Genomic DNA, 27,670 nt, shown 5'->3' with positions numbered 1-27,670 from the left:
GACCCATCTACCAGCACAAACTAAATGTGAATTATTAGCATGCATACAATGCATGCATATGATAGCTACATATGCATACGTTGCCTGCACTGCACTAGTAGTATTAAATTATGAAGAAATTCCAAATATAGGATAAAAGATGTAAATGTTGAAGATATTAAATAAATATCTAACTTGCAAAATATATTGGAATATGTATTTTAGTATGAGTCGTCATTCATAATAGGTAACCATAGAACATTATCCAAAAGTTCTAAATTAAATTATAAAAGTTTAAAGGGAGTTATATTATTATAAAAATAGTAACTCTTAACTAAAGGTTAAACATTAAAAGCAGTATAATATAATAAAATATTAAATAGAACTTATTAACAAAAGGACTACGTAACATAGTTGGTGTCACCTAAAACTATATAAAGTGATGAGTGTCAATAGTGAGTGTGACTACCTCTTTAATTCACTATGAGGAGCCACGTATTAGACAGGGGGCATACAACTAAGGCAATGAAGGATGAATGAGCGGTGGTCCTAAGAGATAAAAGGAGAAGGGAGGAGGACTGAAAGGAAGGGAAAATATTTTGCTGTTGGAGGAAGCATAGTTGAGAGGAGGAAAATTTGTAACACGAGATTACCGACAGTAGGAACTGGGCCTTGTTTGTTTTTGAAGTTTTTGGGCACGAGGGAACATATTGCAGCAATTGAGAAGCATTCTGGATTGAGTACCTATGTTGTACCCAATTTGGCTAGGAGGTTATGGTCTTTTGGTAACGGGAGCGAGAGCGGGAGCAATTCTGAAGCATCTTCATCCGCAGGAACCCAGGTAGGTACTCCACATCAAATTAATTAATTTTGATATATGAATTTTGGTTAAACTTTAAAGCAGGTTTCATGTAGATTTCATATTCTGTTTAGACCAGTGTTGCGGGGGAGCGCCCCCCCCCCCCCCCCTCGCTCCCGCTCCCGATCCGCGCTCCGGGCGGGAGCGGGTCGGGAGCGCGCTCCCTAAAAAAAAATTCGCTCCCTGCCTTTTCGGGAGCGTTTTGCATTTTTTGCATTTTTTTTTTTGTAGTAATGTTCGAAATGCAATTTTTTTTGAAAGAAACAAATAGTTTTTGAGTGGGGCAACTTAATGATCAAGTCTAGGCCCTAGTATTGATATGCTATTCATGGTAATGTTAAATTCTTAAAGTAAAAGTGACATTTTCTTTAATTTTCATTTTCATCCTTTTACTTAAATTTTTAACATTACCATGAAATGACTCAGGATGTTTGAGAGTGGTTTCGTCCTCATTGGATTTCATATGGAGAAAGTAGAATTTTAGATTTCATTCAAAATCCAGTAGACTTATCAGTTTTTCAGGATTAGGGGATTGCAATGTTTCCATTGAATTTTGTCATGTATTAGGGTATGGAACTCATATTTAATCAAGAGTACCAATCCCTCTATGTACCTTGATGTTAGTGACATTGGTTGTCGAACTCCTCTATCATGACCCTTCTAAAAATGTACGCATCACTCAAACAAAATCTTGACTTGACATGCTATGCTTTTTCTATCTTATGTTAATGCTTAGAGGGTGATATTAATGACAAAGATCCCTATACAGATACAAAGGTAATGACAAAGATACCTCTGGATATTAATGCTTGGAGGGTGATATTAATGACAAAGATCCTAATTTTGCAACAAGACTAAAAAATTAGACATTTCTCGTGGTGCAAGAGGCCCAAGCATAAGAAATAGATAATAGATTTACTTCTCTTCTCTAGTTTCTAGTAGCTTTTATAACTATTGACTCTTTCATATTTATTATGATATTTTTTTAAACAATATATGACAATTTAAGTTTGAAGTTGGCAATTATAACTCATTAGTAATGAATTATGAATATGATGCTTCATGAAAGTTGAAAGTTGTTTCATTTCGTTTCATTTTATAACATTTCATTTCATGTTAGATATTATTTGTTGTAATGGTTACACTTAGCTTACAAGTACAACTTTGGTGATCAATGATGATAAATGTTATATATTGAATTTTGAAAGCTTGAAACTTTAAGATTGATGAATCATGAGACTCAATATGTTGTATGTTACTATGTTACTAACTTGCGGACGTGGTTGATGAAGATTATAACTTCTAGATGATTGTTGTTATATGGTTCAATCTATGCTTTTTTATGTTTTTTATATCTAATTCATCATTCTACATGTTTTTGTTGACATATATGTATCAAAAATTAAAAAATATAAAATATATATATATTTTTAAAAAATCGCTCCGGGATTCGCTCCCAAACCGGGAGCTTCTGAAAATGGTCGCTCCCGCTCCCGCTTCCGCTCCCGCTCCCCGCTTCCGCTCCCGCTCCCAAGTAACATTGGTTTAGACTAAATATCTGGTTAAATTATTGGTTAAATTATTTAAAGCATTACAGAGTGAAAGAAGAAAGGCTTGAAGGTGAGAAGAGAGAGGCCGAAAGGGGAGTCCGTAAATGGAGGGAGGCCGAAAATGGAGGCTGGAGACGGCTAGTGCAGAGCCTCAAGGCCAAAATAAATCTGCCCACAATCTTCTTTGAAATTTCTCTTTAACCTGCAAACAAAATGGGGATGCCCTCCGGGATCTAGATCTGTCTCTAGAATCCACAAAAATTCCCTACAATCTTCAAGTCTGTTCCTGCACAAACAAAATATAACAAACCCCAAAACATATATATATACAAAAATATGAAATACCCAAAACCCCAATGAATTAGAAACTTGATATTTACGAATCTACAATAATATTCTACAGATCTAGTAGATTTGCAGATCAAAGCCCTCTATTAGCCAGATTTAAACAAATTTTGCACAAATTTAGAAATTAATTTGAAATTTTAAAGAGGCACAAGCCCAAGAAAAACCCTGCAAATAAAATGTTTTGTAAAATGACTTCAAAAATTAAAAACAATGGGCTCTTTAGATTTTGTAATTTGAGAGTCGGTTGATCTAGCTGAGGATTTCCCCAAATGCCCAAGTCCCGAATGATAACTATTGCACACCTAGATACTTGCTACTTCTATTAAATCAAAATGATATTTTAAAAAAACTCAGAAATATGTGCAAGATACCTATGCACATATCAATTCTCAAAAGCTATTAACCAACAAATGCAAATAAAAAGCAACAGAGTATTAAGAACAATATTACCACATGAATTTGAAAGAAGAACACCACGGTCTGAAACCTCAAAGTCTTTGCATTTAATTAACCAAAAAAAGTTACAAGAGCTTTCTTAGAGCAAGTACACAATTCAAAAATCGGATCCAAATAATGGAGAGAGGCCTCTCATTTATAGAAAAATTTTCCGACGACTAGTTGGAATGATCCCCGTTAAAACAATCTAAACTGTTGATGAAGATCAAATGATATTTTAATCATCATCGTTGAAATAAAGTTACTTTTTGAGGAAATTCGAATTTCACTTTTAATTAACTCAAAAATGATTATTTTGAGTTAATTGCCACAAAGAATTGACTTTGACTTAACTACTATGGCCTAAGGGTTCAAAATATCTTGAAATTTTCAATATTCCCTTGGCCGGGGACCTTAAAAAATTAAAAACTTTAAAACCCACGAATTTTAAATGTTGGAGAATTTAATTTTTCCTAGGACCTAAATTAATTAAATTTTTGGCTATAGCATTTTAATTTATTTTACCCAAAAAATTTAATTAATCGACTCATGAAGGGATTATTAATTTTTCCAACCCTCTAATATTTAGCCATTGGTGTCTAACTATGAGGGACCATGCACTAAATATTTTTTACATGAAATATTACACTTCTAATCCATGAAGGGGGAACACCCATTCGTTATAGACCTTCAATAATTACCTATTTCTACGACACAAAATATGATCTTAGTAGACTAAGTGACTTGTAATAAAATAATCTGACCAAATAGTTAGAATTATTTCCAAATCACTTTTACAGAGACTCGATAAATAACACTACGACTCATTTAAAATCCTGACGACAAAAGCCACCCTAGCTTTGGGGCGAGGTTGGAAGGAAAAACTCTTTCGATCATTCGTGTTTAGAAACACACATGAATCAGTGAGACAAAAAAGCCCCTAAGATAGAAATCATCATCAGAAAAATAAGTTTATTTAGGTTGTTACATGCATTTGTCTTACTAGAATCATTTACATTACAAAATGCAGAAGTGTGGGAGGAAAGAGTATGGACTTTTTGTTCTTCTAGAAAAGTGGAGATAGAAAGACATTTCATTTTAGAATGTGAGACCTTCAAAGACAACAGGGAAAGTTATGCAGATATGCTGGCAGCTAGCTCGTGGGATAATCTATTTAGCGAGGGGTTTGTCAAGAAGCTGGGGGCATTTATTGTGAAGCTTCACAAAAAAAGGGCCGAATACATCACGCAGATGAAGAAGCAAACTGTCCCATAGACTATCTTTAGCCTCGTAGACATTAAAATAATTTCTTCTTTTTCTTCTTCATATAGCTGATAATGATGAATCTAAATGATGCGCACACTCGGACATTATAGATCCCTTTTGCGAAAAAAGGGAGTATAATGCTATGGGGTCGTTGACATAGAGTGGTCAACAACGCTGTTCAGGAGACAATTGACCAGGGAGGAGCTACTCAGGTTTGGTGGATCATGCAGCAACAATGAGCTGAGGAGGAAGGGACTTTGCTTCATTTGCAAGCAGTGTTTTTAAAACCGGAACCGGTGACCGAACCGGTCCACCTAGCTAACCGGTTTACCGACCGGAACCGGTCTAACCGGGACTGGTTTGGTCTAAACGAACCGGTTTTTAAAAAATACATTAAATAATTAATTTTTAATGAAACAAAACTATTTTTAAGATGTAAAACCATGATTCCAAGCCAATAGAGACAAAATATGCAAAGTTTGCTCATTTATATACCATGCAAAGGTGAATATATCAAAATGGCACCGAGTGCAATACATATCATCGACAAAATAGCAAAATACATAAGAAATGAGGCTCTAAATGGCCTATAAAGTCCAAAAACAATGCTGCAAGCTATGAGGCCATTGGCCTACTACAAGTCTACAGTGTACACATGATCAATCATCAAGTCCATCACCACTACTAGACACAGGATCATCATCAGGAGCTACATAGACATCATCTGGTTCAGAGTCTGAGGATGCCTCTGCCTCATCTGCAACATCAGTATCAATGCCACCAATGACAATAGAAGTGGACCTAGTGGAAGCACGAGTTTGTCGACCTGCACGACTAGTGCCTTCCATTGGTTCCTTGCCTTTCCTTGATGCCGCTACTGATCCTGGTTCTGATGCCGCCACATAATCTGCCTCATCCTCCGCTAAAGCCATGTCGATATCAAAATCAGCCTCAAACACAGGATCTTCAGTCTCCTCCACCCATTCTGATGTTGGATCAATATCGTCCAACACAATGGGATCTAGATCAGGTGATTTGCTCATCATTTGGTTCCTCCTCAGTCGAAGGTTGTATTGCACAAAAACAAGATCATTTAACCGTTTTTGTTCCAAATGGTTTCTCTTCTTCGTGTGTATGCGCTCAAAAACAGACCAATTGCGCTCACAACCTGAAGCACTGCAAGTTTGACTGAGGACTCTAATTGCAAACCTTTGCAATTGAGGACACTGGCCACCAAATGACTCCCACCAATGTGCTGCAAAGAAAAAGACAATAATTAGTAACTTAGTTTATAATTTGAATTGTAAAGAACGTAAACAATTTTAACTTGAAATGAAAAACAAAATGGAAATTGGAATTGCTTACCTGGTTGGTCCACATCTCTTGCCATCTTTGCCAAGTTTTTGCCAAAAGTACCACTTGCTTGATTGAAAATAGTAAGCTGTCTATGTATATCCAACTGGTCTACATGGTTAGGGACCATGCGCTCCAAGCAATCAATCAATCCAGCTCTGACCTCCCCATCATGCTGATCTCCTAGCCGATTTTTATAGTGATACCTTGGGTTCAAAAAATACCCGGCTGCATGTATAGGACGATGGAGTTGATTGTTCCATCTGTTATCAATGATCTCCCATATACGGCCATATTTAGCTAACCTGTCATTGTAAGCTGCCCGTATCTGCTCCTTTGCCTGATCCATAGCTTCATAAATGTAGCCCATGGCCAATCTTTCCCCATCCACCAACCTTAGCACCTTAACAAGGGGCTCGGTAATTTTCACAAGCTCTACAGACCTTTTCCAAAAATAAGTGTCTAACACTTTCTTTTTGGTGTCTTTTCCATCTGGTCTACGAGCCCACCGAGATTCAGACCATTCATCAGAGGAAAACATTTTCTGCAAGTTTCTATGTTGACCATTGAGACATTGCAACGTGAGGAAGTGAGTTGCAAATCTCGTAATTGCAGGCCTAACAAGCTCTTTGCCTCCAGTGTGTTTCCTCATTAGGCTCAATACCCATGAGTGGTTGTAAATGTATTTTGTAATGCACTTGGCATGCTCTACAGTGTTTTTTACCCACTCCACCTTGCCTATATCCTCAAGCATGAGGTCTATGCAATGTGCAGCACATGGAGTCCAAAATATGGTCTTATATTTGGCCTCAAGCATCTTTCCAGCAAGAACATAGTTTGAGGCATTATCAGTGATGACCTGCACAACATGCTGCTCCCCAACTTCCTGAATAATGTTATCCAAAAGCTCAAATAGAAGGCTTGCATCCTTTACCCTATCAGATGCATCAACTGATTTCAAAAACATGGTTCCTTGAGGGCAAGAAACAAGGAAATTAATGATAGTGCGGTTCTTTCCATCGGTCCATCCATCTGACATAATGGAACAACCTGTTTTGACCCATGACTCTCTAAACTCAGTCAAATACTCATCAATGGAAGATATCTCTTTTTGCAAAAGAGCTCCCCTCAAGTCATGCATACTAGGGCCTTTGAAGCCCTTTCCTGCAGCTATAACAGAGTCCCACATAGCTTGGTAATAAGGTGAGCGAGCAGCATTAAATGGGATATCTGAATCATACCACCATCTAGCAATGTATTGGTGAGAAGTTTCTTTGCATTGTTTTTTCCAATGCTGATCCAAAGTGGGTTGAGAACTTGGCTGGGAGGAAGTGGGATTAGATTTAGAAGAAGCAATGGTGGCAGAAGATGAGAAATAACTTTGGATGTTTGGTCTCTTTGGTCCTTTTGATGGTTGGCCAACTCCAACAGAAGGATGAACATAGTGAAAGGGGTCATTGGTGGAAGGGATAGAAGTGGAGTCTTGAATCTCATAATCATCATACCCACTCTGTTTCATAAGATTCATGGTTTCCATTAATTCCCTCTTCCTTGCAATTTCATCTTGGATGGCCTTCTCCCTAGCCTTATCCTCATAAAATTTTTCAAGCTTGGCAATGTATTCTGCCCTAATAGGACCTAACAGTTCTTTTGGTGCATCACATGGCTTTACTTGGCCTCTTACCCCAGCCAAGTGTTGTTTCAACCTAAGAATACCCCCACCTCCAATAGATTTATGGCATAATTTGCATATCATTTTTCCCTCAATTACATCACAATGAGCCCATGCACTGTCCTTTCCTTTTGGAGCCATGTTTGCTTGAAATAATAACAATTTGCAAATAAATCTGCCATTTAAAAAAAAAATTGCAGCTAAGGAACATGGAAAACCAATGATAAATGTAGGAAAAAAAATGCACATGCAAGCTACAAAATTTGATAGCATAGAGCTAGAGAGTTCATAGGCTTAGCATAGATGATAGATCATTGAAGTGAGAAGTTTATAGCACAAAAAAAATAATTCATGGACAGCAGACCCAAATGAGGAATTATCAAGTGCAAATCCTTACCTGGAAATGCAAAGTAGCTCCCTTAGCCTCCTCTTGATGATGGCAACTCCACTGACAGCTACACACTATCTCCAAAATAGCTCCAACTCCAACTCCAAGATGACTACTTCAGCAAAAACTCCACACTCTCCAAGCTCACAAACAAACTCACAAACACTCACAAACACTCCAAATCAGTTGTGTGAGACAAATGAGAGTGAGAGGGGTGTCTTATAGCAAGTGTGAGGGTGTTTTTGGAGGGAAAATCCCTCTCCCTCACCCCCAAAACCCCTAAACCGCCCTCAGTTCCAAAAAACCGCTGCGCTTTTTGCTTGACCGGCGGCCTGTCCATAAACCGGCCGGTTTAGGACGGAACCGGCCGGTTAGCAATAAACCGGCCGGTTCCGCCCTAAACCGGCCGGTTTTTACCGGTTAGGGCAATTTTCCGGGCAAAGGGTGCTGTAAACCGGGTTTTTTCACCGGTTCTGACCGGTGAGCCTCCCAACCGGCCGGTTAGGCCGGTAACCGGTTGGACCGGAACGGTTTTTAAAACTATGTTTGCAAGGGACCTGATCACCCATGCTAGAGTGACCCTGAGGAGATGACAAAGGTAGATCAGGTGGAGATTCCTTCTGACCATTAGGGTGAGGCTTCTTCTTTGAACGATTCCATGGGTTCATGTGAGGATGCCTCCGAGGGGTATGAGTCATGTAGAGTTGTTGAAAATAGGCCAAATTTTTATGATGAATACTCAGTGGACTCTATGGGAGACATTTAGGATGACGAGTCACTAGTGATGATTCAACGTGAGCAACCTATGGTGGACCATGAGCCAACTGAGGAAGATGATATGCATAGTATGCATGATGAGCCTTCCGGGGAGAGCGAGTTGGAGGTTCATATTGAGCCCGGGATGGATGAGCAACCACCTTTGGGGTCAGCCATTGATGGGGAGTGGACAGAGGTACAGATAGCTAGCGGGGTGGTAGTGTTCGCAGACACTTGTCCTTAGGAGGTGCTAGAGTGTGATATGACAATTTGGTAGGAGATTGGTGGACTGAATGAGTGGAATTTCCTGTTAGACGAGGGAGCTGGCTGTGCATCCATCTTTGGGTCTACCCATTGATGAGGTGCAAACAAATGTAGTGGCAGGTAGTAAAGCTGTAGCATTTTCATGCAGCAGCCTTCTCCAAGAGTATATAGACAGGGCTTGCAGCAAAGTTTGGCCACTTGTACCCATTACAGGGAGAGAGGCAGGATTTTCTCGATGGATATTGTTGGTTGACCAAGTAGGGTTGCGTGAGCGGGGCATGGTGCAGCATAGGGGACTTATAACATATACAGGAGTCGATGCATCTGATCCTCCCCATAGGATGGATTGGCGAGAGGTCATGAGTTGGTATCCTTTTGATGGGGTAACATCATTAGTTAGGGGCACAATACAACAAAAGCCTTTAGATGAGAGGATTACAATATGTTTCAGTGGGCAGTGGGATTTGGACCGACAGTTCATCAGTGTTTCAATAGCACTAGCCCAACAACAGTAGAGTGGGGTTGACCTCGGCCTCTGCTAGAGATTGGACTGGAGAGAGGTGACGAGTTGGTATTAAGTTGAGGGAGTGGCCTTGGTGGCATTGGGATCCAGGAGGATCTGTTGATGGCGGGTCGAGTCAGAGTTTAGTCTAGGATCCTGGCATTGAGGGACCTATTCTTGGTTGGGTGGCACAGAGGTATGGTATCACCCAATGGTTTGTATGGGATCTAGGTATTGATTCTCAATTGCACGGGACTGCCAGATTGGTCGACAAATATGGATTGCTTGAGGGCAAGCAATCTTGGGGCAGGAGGATTTGTAATGTTCCTTTTTTTGGTGTTCCTTATGGCATGGTTAGAATGGACCTTCAGAGTTAGGGGCAAACAAGTCACGAGAGCATGTTTGTGTCATCGGCAGGCCCAGGGGCTTTTGGTGGGGTTTTGAGGAGTATTTATGAGGTCTGATGGCATTCGTTTGGTATATTTCATCATCCGCAAAGTTTGCCTTTCATTCCGTTGCATTCCGACAACTTTCAAAAAACTGAGTTATTAATGAGCCTGACTCAATTAATTACGCTTAAGGTGGAATTTTGGGAGGAATACTTGGCAGAACACCTTAGTGTAATAGCTCGCTGGAACCAGAACGAGAAGATCTATAGGATGGGATGGCTAGAAGTGATTTTTGGTGGCTTGAGGAGGCTTGGTGGCCAATTTACCATTTTCCCACATTAAAAATAATATTTTGATTAAGGGAAATGTGCTCAATGATTAAAATAATGATAAAATAGGAGCTTCTAGAGCGGTCCATCAGATCTATAAAAAGAGGAGGCCATTAGAGGACATATTGGATTTGTGATTTCTTCTTGTAGAGAGGTTTGAGTGAGAGTGGACAAAACCCCACCTCATCTCCTTAGTGGATTCAAACTAGAATTCACAGGTGCAATGATTGATTTTAGTTCAGTTTTGGGAGGGCTGGTTTCAGCATCAGAGCATATCAGTTTTGGAGACCAGATTGTCTATCTCAGCTACATCATCATGTACACTCTTTTAGTTATTTATTATAATGAAAGCTGAGGTTATTTATGCTCATTGTGTTATTGAATTGCATGGACTCTATTTGTTATATTTTACATGGCAATCTTCTGTTAATCGAATAGTAAATTTTATGGTGAAATTTGGTTGAGTTAAATTTTTGCAAAATTAGTCAATTATCCCGTTTGGGACATTACACTAATGAGCTTCTTTGCTGATTAAACCACTTGTGGTGGGAGGTTCGACTAACTCCTCCTCATCCTGCCTCTGCTGCTCCCTCTATTGTGAACTCATTGGATCCCTTCCACCTTTAGGAAATTAGTATTGGTCACTGTATTGGATCCTTGTGACTGTCCTATTGTGGTCCCATTGGCTACCCTTGCCGCTGGACCAATGGAGCTTCTGCTGGCTCACTCTGATCTCTTGCTGGCATCTTACAAGACCTCTTGAAGGCTCTGTCCTCCATGAACTTCACGTCTCGTCTCACTACGATCTTCTAGTTGCTAGGAACATAGATCCCATGTGCCTTTGAGGTTTCACCATACGCAATGAGAAACCCCTTCTCAGCAGTCTAATCCAATTTGGTACGCTTCTCATCTGGCTCATGGCAATAAGCTATGCTGGCAAGGATCCTAAAGTGACTTACCTTGGGCTTCTTTCTTGTGAAGACGTCTTCTGGCGTTATCTTCCCCAATGCCTTATGAGGAACCCTGTTCTGGATATACATTGTTGTGATACATGCCTCTGCCCATAGAAACCTAGGTAAATCCTGGTCATATAACATTGCTTTTGCAACCCAACTATAGATTTGTTCTTCCACTCCGCTACTCCATTCTGCTGTGGACTGTATGGAGTTTTCCACTCTCTTTTGATTCCTTCCTTTGCGCAAAAATCTGTGAAGTCTTTATCTATGTACTCTCCACCATTATTTGAATGAAGCACCTTGATCTTCTACCCTGTCACATTCTCTACTAGAGCCTTAAACACCTTGAAGCGATTGAAGACCTCATCATTTGTCTTCATGAAGTAGATCCAGGTTTTCCTAGAATGGTCATCAATAAAGGTGACGAAATACTCTGCCCCACTGAGAGCTCTAGTAGATATAGGATGTCTAAATGTATAAGTCCCAACATGCATTTGCTCTACTGTCACTTCTTGGGAATGTTTCTTTAACATATTTCCCAAGCATGCACCCTTTGCAAACATCATCGTGTTCCATGCCAAGTTTTGGAACACCTGTCACAGTCTCCTTGAGGATTTTAAGTGCTCCATAGTGTAAATGTCCCATTCTCCTATGCCATAGCTCATTCAAGTTTTTCCCACTGCCACTGTCGCTGCCTACTAGTGCTATTGGAGAATCAAGTTTCAACTTGTACAATCTGTTGCTTCGAACTCCAATCTGTTTCACCCTCTTCCAGCTAGGGTGTTTGACAAACACCTCCTTCCCTACAAAGTGAACATCATATCCCTTATCCTGTAGCTGGGATACTGAAATTAGGTTCATACCTAATCTCGACACTTGCAGTACATTTGTAGTGCTGGTACTTGCTCCTAACTCCCTTTGAAAATCGATGGTACCTCTCCCTACTGGAGTGCACTTTGTCTTGTTTCCCATTGTAATTTGGAAGTCCATCTGCTCTTCATTGTAGTTAGAGAAACGTTCTCTTACCCCGGTCATGTGAGCTGACTCTCCATTGTCTATGTACCAGGCACCTTGTGAAGTTGAGCTATTCAGACAAGCAAATTTGTCCTCCAATCTAGAAGATAATTCTGAAGCCCCTTGAATATCAATTCTATCCATGGCCATACTGGAGAATTCTGGAGAATTTACTGAAGACATCCTGAGTTAAAATCTTTGTGCTATTTCTCTTCCACTTGGCACTAAGTCTGCTCTAGCAAACTGCTGCAAAACCCTTTGTGCCCTGACAATAAAATCTGTGCTACGAAAATCTGAGCTGTTGTTCCCTGCGTTACACTCACGACTGTCCAATCTTTACTCGTGCGATCGATGCGATTGTACAGAGAAATCTCACGAGGCTGTCATGGTTGTTCTGAGCTAACTCGCGTGACTGCCCGAAAATTCGTACTTCAGTTCCCTTTGAGCTGCAAAGTGTTCCCTTCGCCTTTGAGCTTTGTGTCTGTCAACCTGGCTCTAATACCATGTGAAAATTCCATGAAATGCAACAATTGGAATTAATTCTTCTATCTGGTTAACTATTTAGCAATTTATTTGCTACGACAAATAATGAATTTATCGCACTGCAATTTCTTAACCAAATAAAATACTGCGGAAACAAAAATAGGATCTGAGAAAGGCTAGCACACACAGAAAAATTGATAAGTCATTTTTCGACAAATGGCCCTAGAAAAACCCAATGCAGGAAAACCGGTGTAGCAGCCAAGGGTTTATTTTATTATGCTGTAGTGAATTTTGAGTACAATTTTTGGAAGCCCAGCTGGCTATGCAATCAACAAGAATCTGACAAAAACTATTTGGAGGGAAAATTCTCCCTCCATAAACAAACCCAGCCAAGGCTTTATTTTATTATGTAGTAGTGAATTTTGAGTACAATTTTTGGAAGCCCAACTGGCTATCCAATCAACAAGAATATGACAAAAAGTATTTGGAGAGAAAAATCTCCCTCCATAAACAAACCCCAACTTCTGTCTCCCTCTTAAAACTAGTCGTTCAACCTCTGCGCAAGCTGTTTCTTCTTCTGAAGATACATGTGACTGTGCTGGGGAAACCTGCGTGATACTTGCGACTGTATTGGGAAAACTTCACTGTGGAATACTTCAGTCACTTTTTGTTACCTCACTAGAATTGGAAATTTTCCTTTAGATCATTGCTGATCTCTCCTGCCACTTGCTACTCCCCTCCTGGCTCGATCTCCATTGCTGAATCACTATTGCAACTAGGAATTTGAACTTCCCTGGGCCACTGAGTACTTGCACTGGTGTGTTCTCCATGTACTCATCGACCTCTTATAATCTCTAGTTGGGACTCCAACGACCATGATTAAAACTTAATAGATGGTTGAGATCATCTCCAAGTCGATCTGTGTGAGTTTCTAGATAATTTCACACCTTTGTCAATTAATTCCTATTAATTAAGCGCTTTTCCTAAGTTAGACTTAGGATTTTTTTTAGTTATGGTCAATTAATTTAATTGAGCCATCTCTAGGTGGAATTTCCACAAACAATTTTTGGGTTTTGGAGAAATCCTGTGTTTTAACCTCTCCATAAAGTTTTAAGCCTAGAACACCATCCGATGCTACAAAAACTAACAACCTTCATTGATGGCTTTGTTGACCACTACGTGTCAATGACCCATAGCAGTACACCCCCTTTTTTCACAAAAAGGATTGCGCCTGATCGATGTGTCCGTGTTGTCCAGCTTTCATCATCAACATGATTGTCATGTTATAATGTAAACCCATTCTGCATGTATATGATGTAAATAATCTCAGCAGATCCGTGTCATGTATGTAATTGCCTAGGTAAACCTATTTTTCTGGTGACGATCTACATTCTGGGAGGTTTTTTGTCTCATCGATCCATTCTCGAATGGTCGGCAGAGTTTTCTTTCAGCCTTACCCCAAAGCCGAAATGAATTGTCACTGGGATTTTAGGCGAGTCCTAGTGTTATAGATCGAGTCTATGTAAAAGTGATTGGGGAATAATCCTAACTATTTGGCTAGGTTATTTTATTACAAATTGCTTAGTCTGTTGGATTATATTTGTGTCGTAGAAATGGGTAGTCTGTGAGAGTCTATTTCAAATGGGTTTTCCCCCTTGTGATGTAAAATATATGAAAATAATGATGTAAAGTGTCTTGAGGGTTGGAAAAATAATTTATCCCCTCATAGGTTAATTAATTAAATTTTTTGGCTAAAAAAATAAATTAAAATCCTAAGCCAGAAATTTAATTAATTATAGGTTCTAGGTAAATTTAAATTTTCCAAAGGCAAAATTCGTGGGTCTTAAAATTCAATTTTTAAAAGGTCTCACGACTAAGGTAAATGAACTATTTTGCTAAATTTTAAGCTTTTGGTCCCTGGGGTTTAAGTCAAAGTCAAATTTTTGAGGAAATTAACTCAAAATTTTTATTTTTGAGTTAATTAAAATGTATTTAATTGAAAATTTCGAATTTCCTTAAGAATTTAATATTTTGATGGATGAGATTAAAAGAAATTTTAATTCTCATCGATGGTCGAGATTGCTTTGACAAGGATCATTCGAACTAGCCGTTGGAAGATTTATCTTTAAATAGGAGGTCATTTGTCAGTTGATATCATCCGATCTTTGAGTCGTGTGGTAAGTGAAAGTTCTCTTGTAATCGTTTTATGAGCAATAAAGAAGACTTTGGGGTTAATTTTTGTTGGTGTTACTCTTCATGGAAATACTGTAAGATGTGTCATTTTCGTGCATAGATTTCTTTTTTAGCCATTGATAATAGCTTTCTGAAGAGTGATTTGAGTACAGGTATCTTGCTCAGTCCTTGGGGTTTGAATGGTAATTTAAGTTTTGAATATAATAGCAGGTATCTCTATTAAATCTAAATTTTATTATCGTTTTCTTGCCCTATGTTGACGGTTGAATTGAGCTGTGCAGGAAATTCTTGATTTTTTTTAGATCATCAGGCATTCGGGGAAGTTTTCAGTTGGACCAGCCAACTCCAAATTCGTATTTTCTTATTTGGTGATGCATGGAGGGTTTTGAGCGAAGAACCTCCGTTTAAATTTAAAATTTCAAAACTTTTCTGTGCTAAATTGATAAATCTAGCTTTTAAGAGCCTTAAATTATCAGATCTGGGAGCGGAGTTGGACTCACACTCGCCAGATCTGATAGATCTGCTGTTCCAGTGCATAGATTTGTAAAATTTTTAATTTTTCTGACTTGGGTTTATGGGTTTTTATTTACTTTTATATATCTGGGTTCTGGGTGTTTGTGTTTTCATGTACAAGTTGTAGATCTGAAGGTGAAGTTTGATTTTGAAGCCAGATCTAGGCCTTGGAGGGTAAAATCTGGCCTCAAAACCAGCTTTTTGCAGGGGCATTATTTTTGCAGTCCAAGGGTTTTCAAATATTTTAAATCTGGGAATAATCTTACGAGGGTTTCATTGAAAAATCTAAGGGATACTGTCCAAATTTGTTATAGTCCAGGGATTTTTTTTTTTGAATTTTAAATCTGGAAAAATCCCATAGGGGTTTTCCATCTGAAGGGTTTCATATTTTTTCTAAAAAAAATCTGAAGAAAATTTCAAACGTAATTTTTTGGGAAATTTCTGGGTATTTTGGTTGCTGCCTGGGGTTTTTCCAGCGAATTTATTTTCAAAATTTTTAAGGTTTTGCTGCCTTGGATTTTATTTTCTCCCTTGTTGTCTGAAATTGTCTTCTTCTGCTGCCTCATATGCTGGCCTAATAACGCTGCCCGCAACTCCATCCATTTGCCTGTCCGCAACCTTTCTCCTGCATCCTAACCCTCCGCTTTCCTGCGTAGCTGGCAATTAAATCCTTATCTGCCATTGACCTGCTTTCAAATCCCCTCCACGTCCTCTTCCCTTACTGCTTCTTCCCTATTTCACATTGCCATACCCCTTGTTCCTTAACCCGCTGCTCTCGTAACCTACTCCATCGATCTGCAGCCCTGCCATTGCCCATTGCTCCAGTCATCTAGCAAATCTGCGGCTCCCTCTGCTGTATGTCCCCTCACGTAGCCTTCTCCAAACCTGCGATCCCTTCTCCAGCTGCTCTTCCGTAGTCCTTTCCTCCAAATTTCATTTGTCACTGCACCTTTCCATCGCTCAACCCTCCGTCGAGCTCCTCTTTCCTTCACCTTAAAAAAACCTGCAGACCCACACCAACAACAAACGCAAACATATGATCTTTTTTTTTTGTCTATACGCTTGTGTGTTAGGTTAGATAGGTAAGTTTTAAGTTTGGCATATTTATGATTTAAATTAGGTTTAATACTTTTATTTTCATTTTATTTGGAATCTAAAACATAAAAATTCAAAAGTTCAATTTTGGTTTCTTTTGATTTTTCATTATTTTATTTTGACCTTGGTTTTATCTTATTTATTTTTCTTTTTTTACTTTGTTTTATTTTGATTTTATTCAAAAATCATAAAAATTAAAAAATCCTCAAAGTTAAAAAACTAAAATCTAAAAAATAAAAAATTCAAAACCCCAAAAAATAATAAAGTTCAATATATAAGAAAGGGTTTCATTTTTGTGATTTCAAGACATCCTAATTTTTTTAAATCAAAAGTAAATTTTAGCGTTAAAAGGTTTTATTTTATTTTATTTTTCGTTATGTGGCCTATGGCCCATAAAAAAAATTTAAAAGTTATTTCTCTTGATTTACTTTAGTCACATTTAAAAAGTCTTGAGTGATCATTTACCACATTAAGTCTTACTTAGCACATTGAAAAAGATTTCCTAAAGGACTAACTAAATTTGTCAATTTTTAATTCCTTCTTGGTGTCTTTTGTGCTAAGGATAAATTCTAAAGGTGAACTGTTGTGGTATTAGTAGTTTTCATTTCTCTATAGTTAAACGCACTTAAATTTTTTGCATTTAAAGATTAACTATTGGAGAGTGGTAATAGATTTTGGGTCACTAAGCATAAATCTTTCAATTCTAGGCTCTAAATTGGTTAGCATTTAAATTTTGTGGTTGTTTAAAGTATTTGGATCTCTTGAAATTTAATTGCTAGAACACTGTGCATGTGTTGAATATCTTGCATCATTATTTGAATTATTTGATGTGTGCTACATGTTAGATATATTGTGAATATTTTGAAGTAATTGTTAAAATGCTCCGTCATGGAATTACCATAGATTGTGTATCTTTGTTTCCTAAGCTAAGCATATTTTTGAGCATTTGTTGACACTGATATTAATTGCAGAGAAGCTTTTGTTCTCTTTCAGCTATAATTGTATTAAAAAGATTTGAAATAAGCTTGTGGTTTAATTGTAATATCTTCAGAAATTTATTTTTAAGTCTTCATCCGTAAAGGGAACGTTTCATTTGGATAATTGAGAGCTTTTGCGACGCAAGTGTTTTTCCATCCTAAGTCTAACTTCATTACATCATCTAGTGCATTCGCATATAAGTTAGCTTTGCATAGATAAAATTTACTTCCAAGCATAAGCTTGGTCGATAGACAGATAGATATCCATCCGTCTTTTCTTGAGAAGCCTGTTTTAATAGTACTTAAAACGGTGACTTTGCAGTCATTAAGGCCACAACTCTCTGCAGCGCCAAAGGCACCGGGTATGTTAGAAGTTCAGGAGAGGTATCGTTAATCACACCTTAATGTGCTTCTCCTTATCTTCTCTCTGCCAATTACTACGAAATCAGGCTTAACACAGAAAGGATTGAAGGATTCACAAATTTAAGTAGGCATTTAAACTAAAATTAACCAAGATTCCTGCATCTCATATTAAGTTTTAGGATCTGCATTTCATATAAGATAGTCATTCATCTAAGCAACAATTGCTAATCGATTACTTGGTCTTCATTTCCCTAGCAAGATTGTTGACTCCATAAGGCATTGATATTAATCATTTAAAATCTAATCAAATCTAAGTCTTGCTGAATCTTAATCAAGTACTTAATCGTCTCGCTGTGTCTCCCGAACTGGTTGGTTCCCAACTAGTTCTTCTTCATTCCTTTTTTCCATAGGGTCTATGCCCCTTAGCTTGCTGTAGGGAGACAACTTATATAGAGAGATTGGGGATCAGGGTGACAACCCCCGATCTGAGCGTTGTCGCGATGCCTAGACATTCTTTGCGACAACAGGCCTTAAGAAAATCATGCCAATAGGGGGACCACAACACATTGAATAGTATATCGCAAGCACAAATAAATTGGAACACTTTTGGAGCCATCTTATCCTTACCACCAATATTAAGGAAAATTGCTATAGTTCTTCTAGATTTAGAGGTTCCAGAAGTTCCAAGAGGAGATGAAGATGTAGGGCTACCAACTTTAGAGGTTGCATTGGATTGAAGTTTTTTCTTTTTACCATGTTTTTTTTGTGCACCTTCCTTTATTTTGATGTATTTTTTCCCTTGTTCCATTGATACCTTGGGGGAAATTGAGATCCCTATGACACCTTTATTTTCATCAGTGTTGATTACCCTATAAAGATTCCTCCTGACATGATTATATGAAGAACTATAAGGTTTTACTTGATGACAATCATGAAGGAATAGAAATGTTGAGCACACACTTATATTGAGATAGGGGGTTGAATCAATATAACAAAATCCTTTGCTTATTTAAACATTCATCAACCATAAGCAAACAGTCACATATGAGATCTATTAGTTGTAGAACATGGAAGACAACTTATTGTTACAAATATTTGTAGGAACCAACCTATTGGAGGCACCAATCCTCTTTGTTGGAATTAGTAGGCACCAACCTACTGGAGACACCAATCCCCATTGTTGCAAATATTTGTGGGCACTATCCTACTTCACCTATTCTGCTTGCTACTTCTATCTTCGCTAGGGCTGCTAGTTGCTTCTACCTTCAACAAGTTTTCTAGCTGCTTCTTCCTTCTCAAGGTCTTCTTATTGCTTCTGCCTTCACTAGGTCTGTTTCTCCCAAAAATTGTTTCTTTTTGGTCTCTTCCTAAGAATGAACTTGTACAACATGTAACATATCCAATTTTGCAAATTTAATTTTGAAATTTTTTCCTGAAGCACTTCTATATGTGTTCTCAGATCTTCGAAATTTTCATAGTCTGAAAGCACCAAAAAAGAAGTTACAACAAAGATTCCAAGATGACCTGTTTGAAATTGATTTTAGGATCATTCAAAAGCCCTAACTTCCACAAGGCATATCTCTGAAAGTATCGCAGAAAAGGTCTAAAATTTCTACTAGAGATATTGTTATATGGTTCCTATGTTTTTGAAAATTTCAGTGTAAATCATCCTGGAAAATAAGCTAAATTGCCAAACTAACTTGTTTGAAATTGATTTCAGGACTATTTAGAAACCCTAACTTGCACAAAGCATAACTCTGAAATTATAGCAAATGAAGGTTTGAAATTTTTACTTGAGATATTGCTATATTTTTTCACAAGTATTTGAAAGTTTCACATCCTAAAACGTCCCAAAAATTAAGATATGGCAAAAATGCCAAATTGACCTATTGGAAACTGATTTCAAGACTATTGAGAAGCCCTCACTTTCACATGGCATATCTTTGCAATTAGAGCAAACCAAAGTATCAAATTTTTACCACATGTACACGAAAATCATGCCTCCATGTCCTCAAAATTTCACGGTCTGAAATATCCTAGAAGAAAAGTTATAGCAAAAATACCAAGATGACTTGTTCACTCCACAATTCATATTTTTTCTCCACCTTTAAAAACTAATAGTATTCCCTAACTTTTCTTGCACACCTAAGATCTTTTTTGCTTTGATGGTCTTCAACTACACTCGTCTATCTTTTATTTATAGTGTTTTTGAATTCACTTATGGGGCCGACTTGTAGAACCGACGTGGCTGACATGTACTTTCTGGCTAGGACAACCTGAGAGAATATGTCATATGTCCTCATTCTTATGGAGTTAGAGGGAGTGCCATATACTTTTGGAAAGGTCTCAGGATAAGCTTTTCAATCATATATCCTATGCTCACATTTGAGCTAGGCTTTTAGAGTAAAAGGCCTTCAAAGATAGGATATCCAAACTAGGCATTAAAAAAAGATGTTGGGTATCTAAACAATATTTCCAACAATCTTCATTTAGATGGACAACTTGCAATTAAATAAGGAAGAAGAAAGAATGGGAAAGAGTAGAAGAAGAAAAAATACACAAACAAAGAATACAAGAAAAGGAGGGAGTTGGGGTTTGCAGTTACCTCTTTAGCTCTTGAGAAGTTGAGATTGATGGCCATCTTTTTTATCTCCTCCAAGGTCCTCTTTCTTCATTCTGCAAATCTATTCTTTGCACTCTCCTCCAGCATATCACAAATATGCCATCAAAAATCTACTGTCTCCAAGCTCAAGCAAATAAGATGAAAGAATGAGGAAAAGAGAGGGGCAAGAGGTATTTTAACGTCATCCTCACTCTAAGTAACAAGGTTCACCGAATTTGAACCTTGAGATTTGAAGTCCGACGAATCTCAAAAACTTTTGCAGGTTCGTTAGAGGTTTGTCGTGATGTTCACTTGCCAATTTTAGGGATTTTAATAAATAGAAAGGTGTTAATCTTAATTGATCTACTCAGTGGGCCGGCTCATAATTCCTCTCATCCTGTAGTGTAGTTCCTCTCGTTGCCTCAGAGAGATATACTTGTTAAAATTGTCAACCAAGGCAAAACTTCATGTGGGTCATCTTATTCATGGCTAACAATATTTTTATTAGATTCCTCTCGTCGAGAGGTGTAGGATTGATATAAAGATCATCCGATTCCGATAAGTATTCATGGAGATATGAATTTATTTTGATTATGGAATTATTATCAAGCCGACCTACAACTCATGTAGGCTCAGAAGCCCAACAGTCGCATGTATTCACCTACCAACGTTGTGTATAAATATAAGAGGACTTTTCCCTCATTTGGACTCACTCATCTCATCACATCTCTCTCTCTCTACTGCGCAGATATGAGTCTCTTCTCTACTGCACTGAAATGGGTCTCTCTCTCTCACACCTGTGAAGCCGGAAGCTGTTGAATTTGAAGCTGCAACTGCAGAAGTAAAGATTGACTTGCGTGGCCTAGAAGATCTCCTCTTTTGGAACTGCGCTGTAGGTTCATCTGAACGTTCCTCTGAAAGCCGCAACTTTTGGTGGTGGAATGAAGTCAATCCGACGAACGGTTTGCAAGATATCGACTGCCCTAGTTTGAAGCCGGAAACTGCTGAAACTGAAGATGCAACTGCAGAAGCAAAGTTTGACTTGCGTGGCCTAGAAGATCTCCTCATCTGAACTGCGTTGTAGGTTCATCTGAACCTCCTCTGAAAGCCACAACTTTTGGTGGTGGAATGAAGTCAATCCGACGAACGGTTTGCAAGATATCGACTACCCTAGTTTGAAGCCGGAAACTGCTGAAACTGAAGATGCAACTGCAGAAGCAAAGATTGACTTGCGTGGCCTAGAAGATCTCTTCATCTGAACTGCGCTGTAGGTTCATCTGAACCTCCTCTGGAAGCCGAAACTTTTGGTGGTGGAATGAAGTCAATCCGACGGTTGGTTTGTGAGATATCATCTGCCCTAGTTTGATAATGAAGCTGCTAATACTGTTGCTGCTGATCTAGGGTTTGCTACTGCTGATATGAATCAGATTTATTGTACTATTTCTCTCTGCTGAATTATTGAAGATAAAAGAAGATTTGATCGAAGGGTTTCCCCACACATTGTGGGGTTTGTCCCTGGCTAGCCGCCACATCTTGTGTCTCTTGTCTTGGCTTGTTTTCTGTCGATCGTTTAATGTTCTATCTGCACTTTACTTTATGTACATGTGATTGCTAATCAGTGGAATATAATAAGAAAAAGAAGTAAACTGTTATAAGCATAGAACATACCATAAATTAACATGGTATCAGAGCTGAGGTGAAGACAAAGCCCGAGCAAGAGCAAGAGCAATCATTGAAGAGAAGATTGCCAAGGCTATCCTAAAAGAACTATGGGGTTCTCAACACTCTTTCCTGCCGAAGACAAGCTCCGTGAGAAAGCTGACTATCACGGATGGAAGATGTCTATCGATCTAACCCTTGAAGATCAAGGAGTGTTGGACCATGTAAGAGGCAATATTGTTGAGCCTTCATCAAATGCATCTGCTGCTGCCTGGAACAAATGGAAAAATGGAGAAGTCAAAACAAAGAAGATCATCCGGGACTCTATCGACAAGCGCTTGGTGGCCTACATCTCTGATCTAGACATCTCCAAGGAAATCTACGACAGACTGGTGAGTTTATTTAAAGTTAATGATGCAAATCAAGTTTTGTTTCTTAGAAATAAGTTGAGGGAAATCAAGAAGGGTAAAGATGAAAGTATGCAAGCATACTTCTTAAGAATCACCGAGATCAAGAACGATCTCCTATCTATTGGGGAAACTATTACTGACAGAGAAATGGCACTCACAACTCTTGGAGGATTACCATATGAATGGTATGTGTTCAGGACTACTCTTCTGAACTATAATGTAATTCCTGGTTTCGAGGAATTAATGGCTAGATGCATTCAAGAAGAAACAAGGGAAGAAGTGCAAGAAATGCCCATGCCTAAAGGTCCTCCTGCTGCCTTTTCTTCTCATGCAAAGAAAAGAAAGGACTCACACCAGGACGATGATCAAAATCCCTCTGATGGCAAATCAAAGGAATGACAAATTCAACAGCAAAGGTAAGAGGAGAGCTGGAGATCGAGGAAGAGGACAACCATTCAAGAAGGCTAGAAAGTCCACGATGTATTAAATGCACCTGACCTCAAAAGGAACCTAGTGTCCATCTTGGCAATGGAAGACAGAGGCTACAAGGTAACCTTCAGCAATGGCAAGGTATGTATATGGAAAAATAATGTTAAAGATGCCTTTACTCTTGGGTTTAGTGTTGATTCATTATATCAGGTCGATGGAAGTCCGCTAGGAGTCATGTCTTGCGACACAACGCTTCAGTCCGAACTTTGGCATCGGAGGTTTTCCCACCTTCATTACAAAGCTCTACCCGATGTAAGACAGATGGTAACAGGGATGCCCGAATTCCAAGTAGAGAAAGAAGGTGTATGTCCAGGATGTGCCAAAGGAAAGCTCAAAAGGGGACCATTCCCCTCAAGCCAAAGCAAGACCTCCGATATATTACAATTGGTTTACTCAGGCATACCTGAGGTTGGCATTAAGAGGGAGACTACTACACCACATACTCCTGAGCAAAATGGTGTGGTGGGAAGGAAGAACCACACAATGATGGAAGTTGTCCGGGCCATGCTACATGATCAAAGACTTCCAAAGTTTCTATGGGCTGAAACTACAATCACCGTCGTATATGTACAAAATTGATACCCTCATCAAGCATTGGGTTCCTAGACTCCTGAAGAAAAATTCACTGGTAAGAAACCTGATGTTTCTCTTTTTAAAATTTTTGGAAGCCCTGTATACTTTCATGTGCTGAAAGAGAAAAGAAATAAATTGGGAGCATCTGGAAAGAAGGGAATTTTCGTGGGCTATGGTGAAAATACTAAAGGCTATAGAATCTATGTAGCCGGTCAAAAGGAAGTCATAATTAGTCATGATGTCACCTTTGACGAAGATATGGCTCTCAGCAAGGTGATCAATCTTCCGACTTTGAGGAGCTCTCAAGAAGCCGACACTAGGGAACCGAAAGAAAAGGATGATGAATCAATGCCTGATGTAGAAGAACCCATGGATCCGATTGATCCTCCTCCATATGAGCCTTCCTCTTCTAGGAAGAGGCCTTTATGGCTTAAGGGGTTACTTGATGATGCTGAAGGACATGCTGCACCACGAGGAACCTTTCGTGAAAGTAAGAAACCTCATAGGTATCAAGGATACCTGACCATCATGAGCACGATCATACAAAATGAGCCTTCGTCATTCTCAGATGCCGTCAAGCATCAAGTATGGAAGGATGCTATGACCGAAGAATATGAGTCTATCATAAAGAATGATGTTTGGGAAGTAGTTCCCAGACCCCAGGACAAGACTGTTGTTACTTCCAAATGGCTTTACAAGATAAAGCATGTAGCAGATGGAAGCACGGAAAAGTATAAGGCTCGTTTTATTGCTCGAGGTTTCTCGCAAAAGGAAGGTATAGACTATGATGAGATATTTGCACCTGTTGCCAGATATACGACCATCCGCTCGATCATAGCCCTTGCCGCTTCACAAGGGTGGAACCTACATCAGATGGATGTCAAGACTGCGTTCTTGCATGGCTCGATCAAAGAAGAGGTCTACGTGGAGCAACCCGAAGGATTTGAGATTTATGATCGAAAATCTCATGTATGCAGGTTGAAGAAAGCTCTCTATGGGCTGAAGCAAGCACCCCGAGCATGGTATGAGAGGATCGATAGCTACTTGATGAAGCTGGGATTCACTAGGAGTGAAGCCGATCCTAACCTTTACTTTAAGGTTGAAGATGACAAGCCTCTCATACTGGTGTTGTATGTGGATGACCTCTTTCTAACAGGTGCAGACCCTCTCATTCACAAATGTTAGAGGGAGATGGCTTTTGAATTTGAAATGAAGGACCAAGGACTTGAAGTGTGGCAGAAGCCAAGGGAAATTTTCCTATCTCAAGGAAAATATGTGGTAAATATATTGGAAAGATTCGGTATGATGGACTGCAAGCCTGTGACTACCTCGAGGATCTTAACTTTTAGAAGTTATATGGTAGTGATGTCGGACCAGACTTGGGAAATGCCTCTGAGTTTCAAAAAAACTCATTCGCATTGATGTTCTTGGTGAACCTCCGTCCGAACATATGTTTTGCAGTTAGCATTGTGAGCTCATATTTGGTTGAGCCTCACTGGATTGATGCCAAGAATCTTCTGAGATGTTTTCAGGACACAATCTCTCATGGATTAAGATACACTGCCGGAGATGTGAGACTACTTGGATATACTGATGTTGATTGGGCAGGCAGTGTGGTGGACCGTAAGAGCACTTCCGGGTACTGTTTCACCTTGGGATCTTCTTTGATATCCTGGATGAGCAGGAAGCAGAAGTCGGTAGCTTTGAGCACTGTCGAAGCAGGATATATTGTTGCTAGCATAACCTCGTGTGAGGCAGTCTGGTTGCGAAAGCTTTTCAGTGAGCTGTTTGGATTTACATTGGATACCACTGTGATTCTCTGTAACAACCAGAGGTGGGATTCGATTATTGAGGAATCCCGTATTCGTCAATTGCTTTAGCAGATAGACATCATCTGGGATATGGTAAGTTGATGAGCAAGGAAGCTCCATCACATTAAGATGATGTGCAGGTTGATACACCTTGTCAAAGCCCCGAGGAAAGATCTAATTTGTGATTTTCCAAAACGACTTGGAGTCGGCAAGAAACCTTTGTACAAGGGTCCTGCATGTTGCATACATTGAGCTCTGGGAGCTCTAAGGGCTTGCGGTTCCTACTGGAGCAACATATGACCACAGGGTGACTCACCCTCCCCTGGTGGTGCACACTGGAACAAGATGATTCGCTCTCTTGTGGGACAAGATGATTCGCTCTCTTGTGGAACAGGATGATTCGCTCTCCTGTGTAGCAGGATGATTAGTTCTCCTGTGAGGCCTGGATTGATGTGTTCTCCATGGCAGCCTGGATTGATGTGTTCTCCACGGTGATTGTAGCAGGATTGATGTGTTCTCCTGTGAGGCCTGGATTGATGTGTTCTCCATGGCAATTGTAGCAGGATTGATGTGTTCTCCTGTGAGGCCTGGATTGATGTGTTCTCCATGGCAATTGTAGCAGGATTGATGTGTTCTACTGTGAGGACAGGATTGATTAGTTCTCCTGTCGAGGCATCCTACCCATGCAGTCTGGGACTCATGGGAAGTACCTCTCATCTGATCAATGAGCAGGGAAATGAAGTTAGGGACCATAGTAGTACTGATGGACGCATCGTTGTAACTACCGTACTCCCTACGCTAGGATGACCTCCATTGATCTGGGATCAATGATACTGGTCTGGGACCAGTGGTAGGAGTTGTACCATACTATGACGCTGACTTCGGGTCGGTTGAGACTGGTTTGGGACCAGTGGTACATACTCTGAGATTGACTTTGAGTCAGTGGAGGATGATATTGGTCTGGGACCATTGGAGTTGTACTCACTATGACGCTGACTTTGGGTTGGTTGAGACTGGTCTAGGACCAGTGGTACATACTCTGAGACTGACTTTGAGTCAGTATGATACATCCTCGATCATTTCTTCTTCTTCATAATTCGGACAAAAGCAGAGCAGAACAGAACAATGCAAGAGCAGAGCAGAACAGAGCAAAACAGTACAGATCAGTGCAGGCAGATCAAGACAAAGCAGAACAGGCAGAATAGAGCAGAGCAGGGCAAGGGTCAAGCTGTACAGGGTAGTGCATTTGATGGATGAATAGTAACAACCGATAGACAGATTACAGATGAAGTTCTCCATGGTTGAGAGGGAGTGTTAAAATTGGCAACCAAGTCAAAACTTCATGTGGGTCATCTTATTCATGGCTGACAATATTTTTATTAGATTCCTCTCGTCGAGAGGTGTAGGATTGATATAAAGATCATTCGATTCCGATAAGTATTCATGGAGATATGAATTTATTTTGATTATGGAATTATTATCAAGCCGACCTACAACTCATGTAGGCTCAGAAGCCCAACAGTCGCATCTATTCACCCACCAACGTTGTGTATAAATATAAGAGGAATTTTCCCTCATTTGGACTCACTCATCTCATCACATCTCTCTCTCTCTACTGTGCAGATATGAGTCTCTTCTCTACTGCGCTGAAATGGGTCTCTCTCTCTCACACATGTGAAGCCGGAAGCTGTTGAATTTGAAGCTGCAACTGCAGAAATAAAGATTGACTTGCGTGGCCTAGAAGATCTCCTCTTTGGAACTGCACTGTAGGTTCATCTGAACCTCCTCTGAAAGCTGCAACTTTTGGTGGTGGAATGAAGTCAATCCGACGAACGGTTTGCAAGATATCGACTGCCCTAGTTTGAAGCCGGAAACTGTTGAAACTGAAGATGCAACTGCAGAAGCAAAGATTGACTTGTGTGGCCTAGAAGATCTCCTCATCTGAACTGCGCTGTAGGTTCATCTGAACCTCCTCTGAAAGCCGCAACTTTTGGTGGTGGAATGAAGTCAATCCGACGAACGGTTTGCAAGATATCGACTGCCCTAGTTTGAAGCCGGAAACTGCTGAAACTGAAGATGCAACTGCAGAAGCAAAGATTGACTTGCGTGGCCTAGAAGATCTCCTCATCTGAACTGCTCTGTAGGTTCATCTGAACCTCCTCTGGAAGCCGAAACTTTTGGTGGTGGAATGAAGTCAATCCGACGGTCGGTTTGTGAGATATCGTCTGCCCTAGTTTGATAATGAAGTCGCTAATACTGATGCTGCTGATCTAGGGTTTGCTACTGCTGATATGAATCAAATTTATTGTACTATTTCTCTTTGCTGAATTATTGAAGATAAAAGAAGATTTGATCAAAGGGTTTCCCCACACATTGTGGGGTTTGTCCCTGGCTAGCCGCCACATCTTGTGTCTCTTGTCTTGGCTTGTTTTCTGTCGATCG

The 27,670-nt window shown here is 39.5% G+C and overlaps 2 protein-coding genes across 2 annotated transcripts in view; one reads left to right on the top strand and one right to left on the bottom strand.

Moving 5' to 3' along the window:
* LOC149186063 (uncharacterized) overlaps positions 1–27,670 on the top strand; it is a 365,529-nt gene that overhangs the window by 260,030 nt on the left and 77,829 nt on the right. The window lies entirely within an intron of this gene.
* On the bottom strand, positions 4,706–8,100 carry LOC149186064 (uncharacterized). The gene is made up of 2 exons (XM_089412550.1): positions 5,803–8,100; positions 4,706–5,692 (listed from the first exon to the last, which is right to left on the bottom strand). Exons 1-2 carry the CDS (start codon positions 7,733–7,735, stop codon positions 5,097–5,099), a joined length of 2,529 nt encoding a protein of 842 aa, XP_089268676.1. The 5' UTR covers positions 7,736–8,100; the 3' UTR covers positions 4,706–5,096.

The sequence above is a fragment of the Pinus tabuliformis genome, chromosome 3_1, assembly GCF_031772625.1.
Source record: "Pinus tabuliformis cultivar Carrire ecotype Pingquan chromosome 3_1, CPIR1, whole genome shotgun sequence".
NCBI classification, from domain to species: Eukaryota; Viridiplantae; Streptophyta; class Pinopsida; order Pinales; family Pinaceae; genus Pinus; species Pinus tabuliformis.
The sequence above is the reverse complement of the archived record's forward strand: the minus strand, read 5'-3'. Positions and strand labels throughout refer to the sequence as shown.

Excerpts from the sequence above, each read along its gene's own strand:
- LOC149186064 (XM_089412550.1), bottom strand. The coding sequence starts at position 7,735 with ATGCTATCAAATTTTGTAGCTTGCATGTGCATTTTTTTTCCTACATTT. Across the intron at positions 5,693-5,802 it reads AAGAGATGTGGACCAACCAG|CACATTGGTGGGAGTCATTT; the intron begins GTAAGCAATTCC and ends TTTTCTTTGCAG.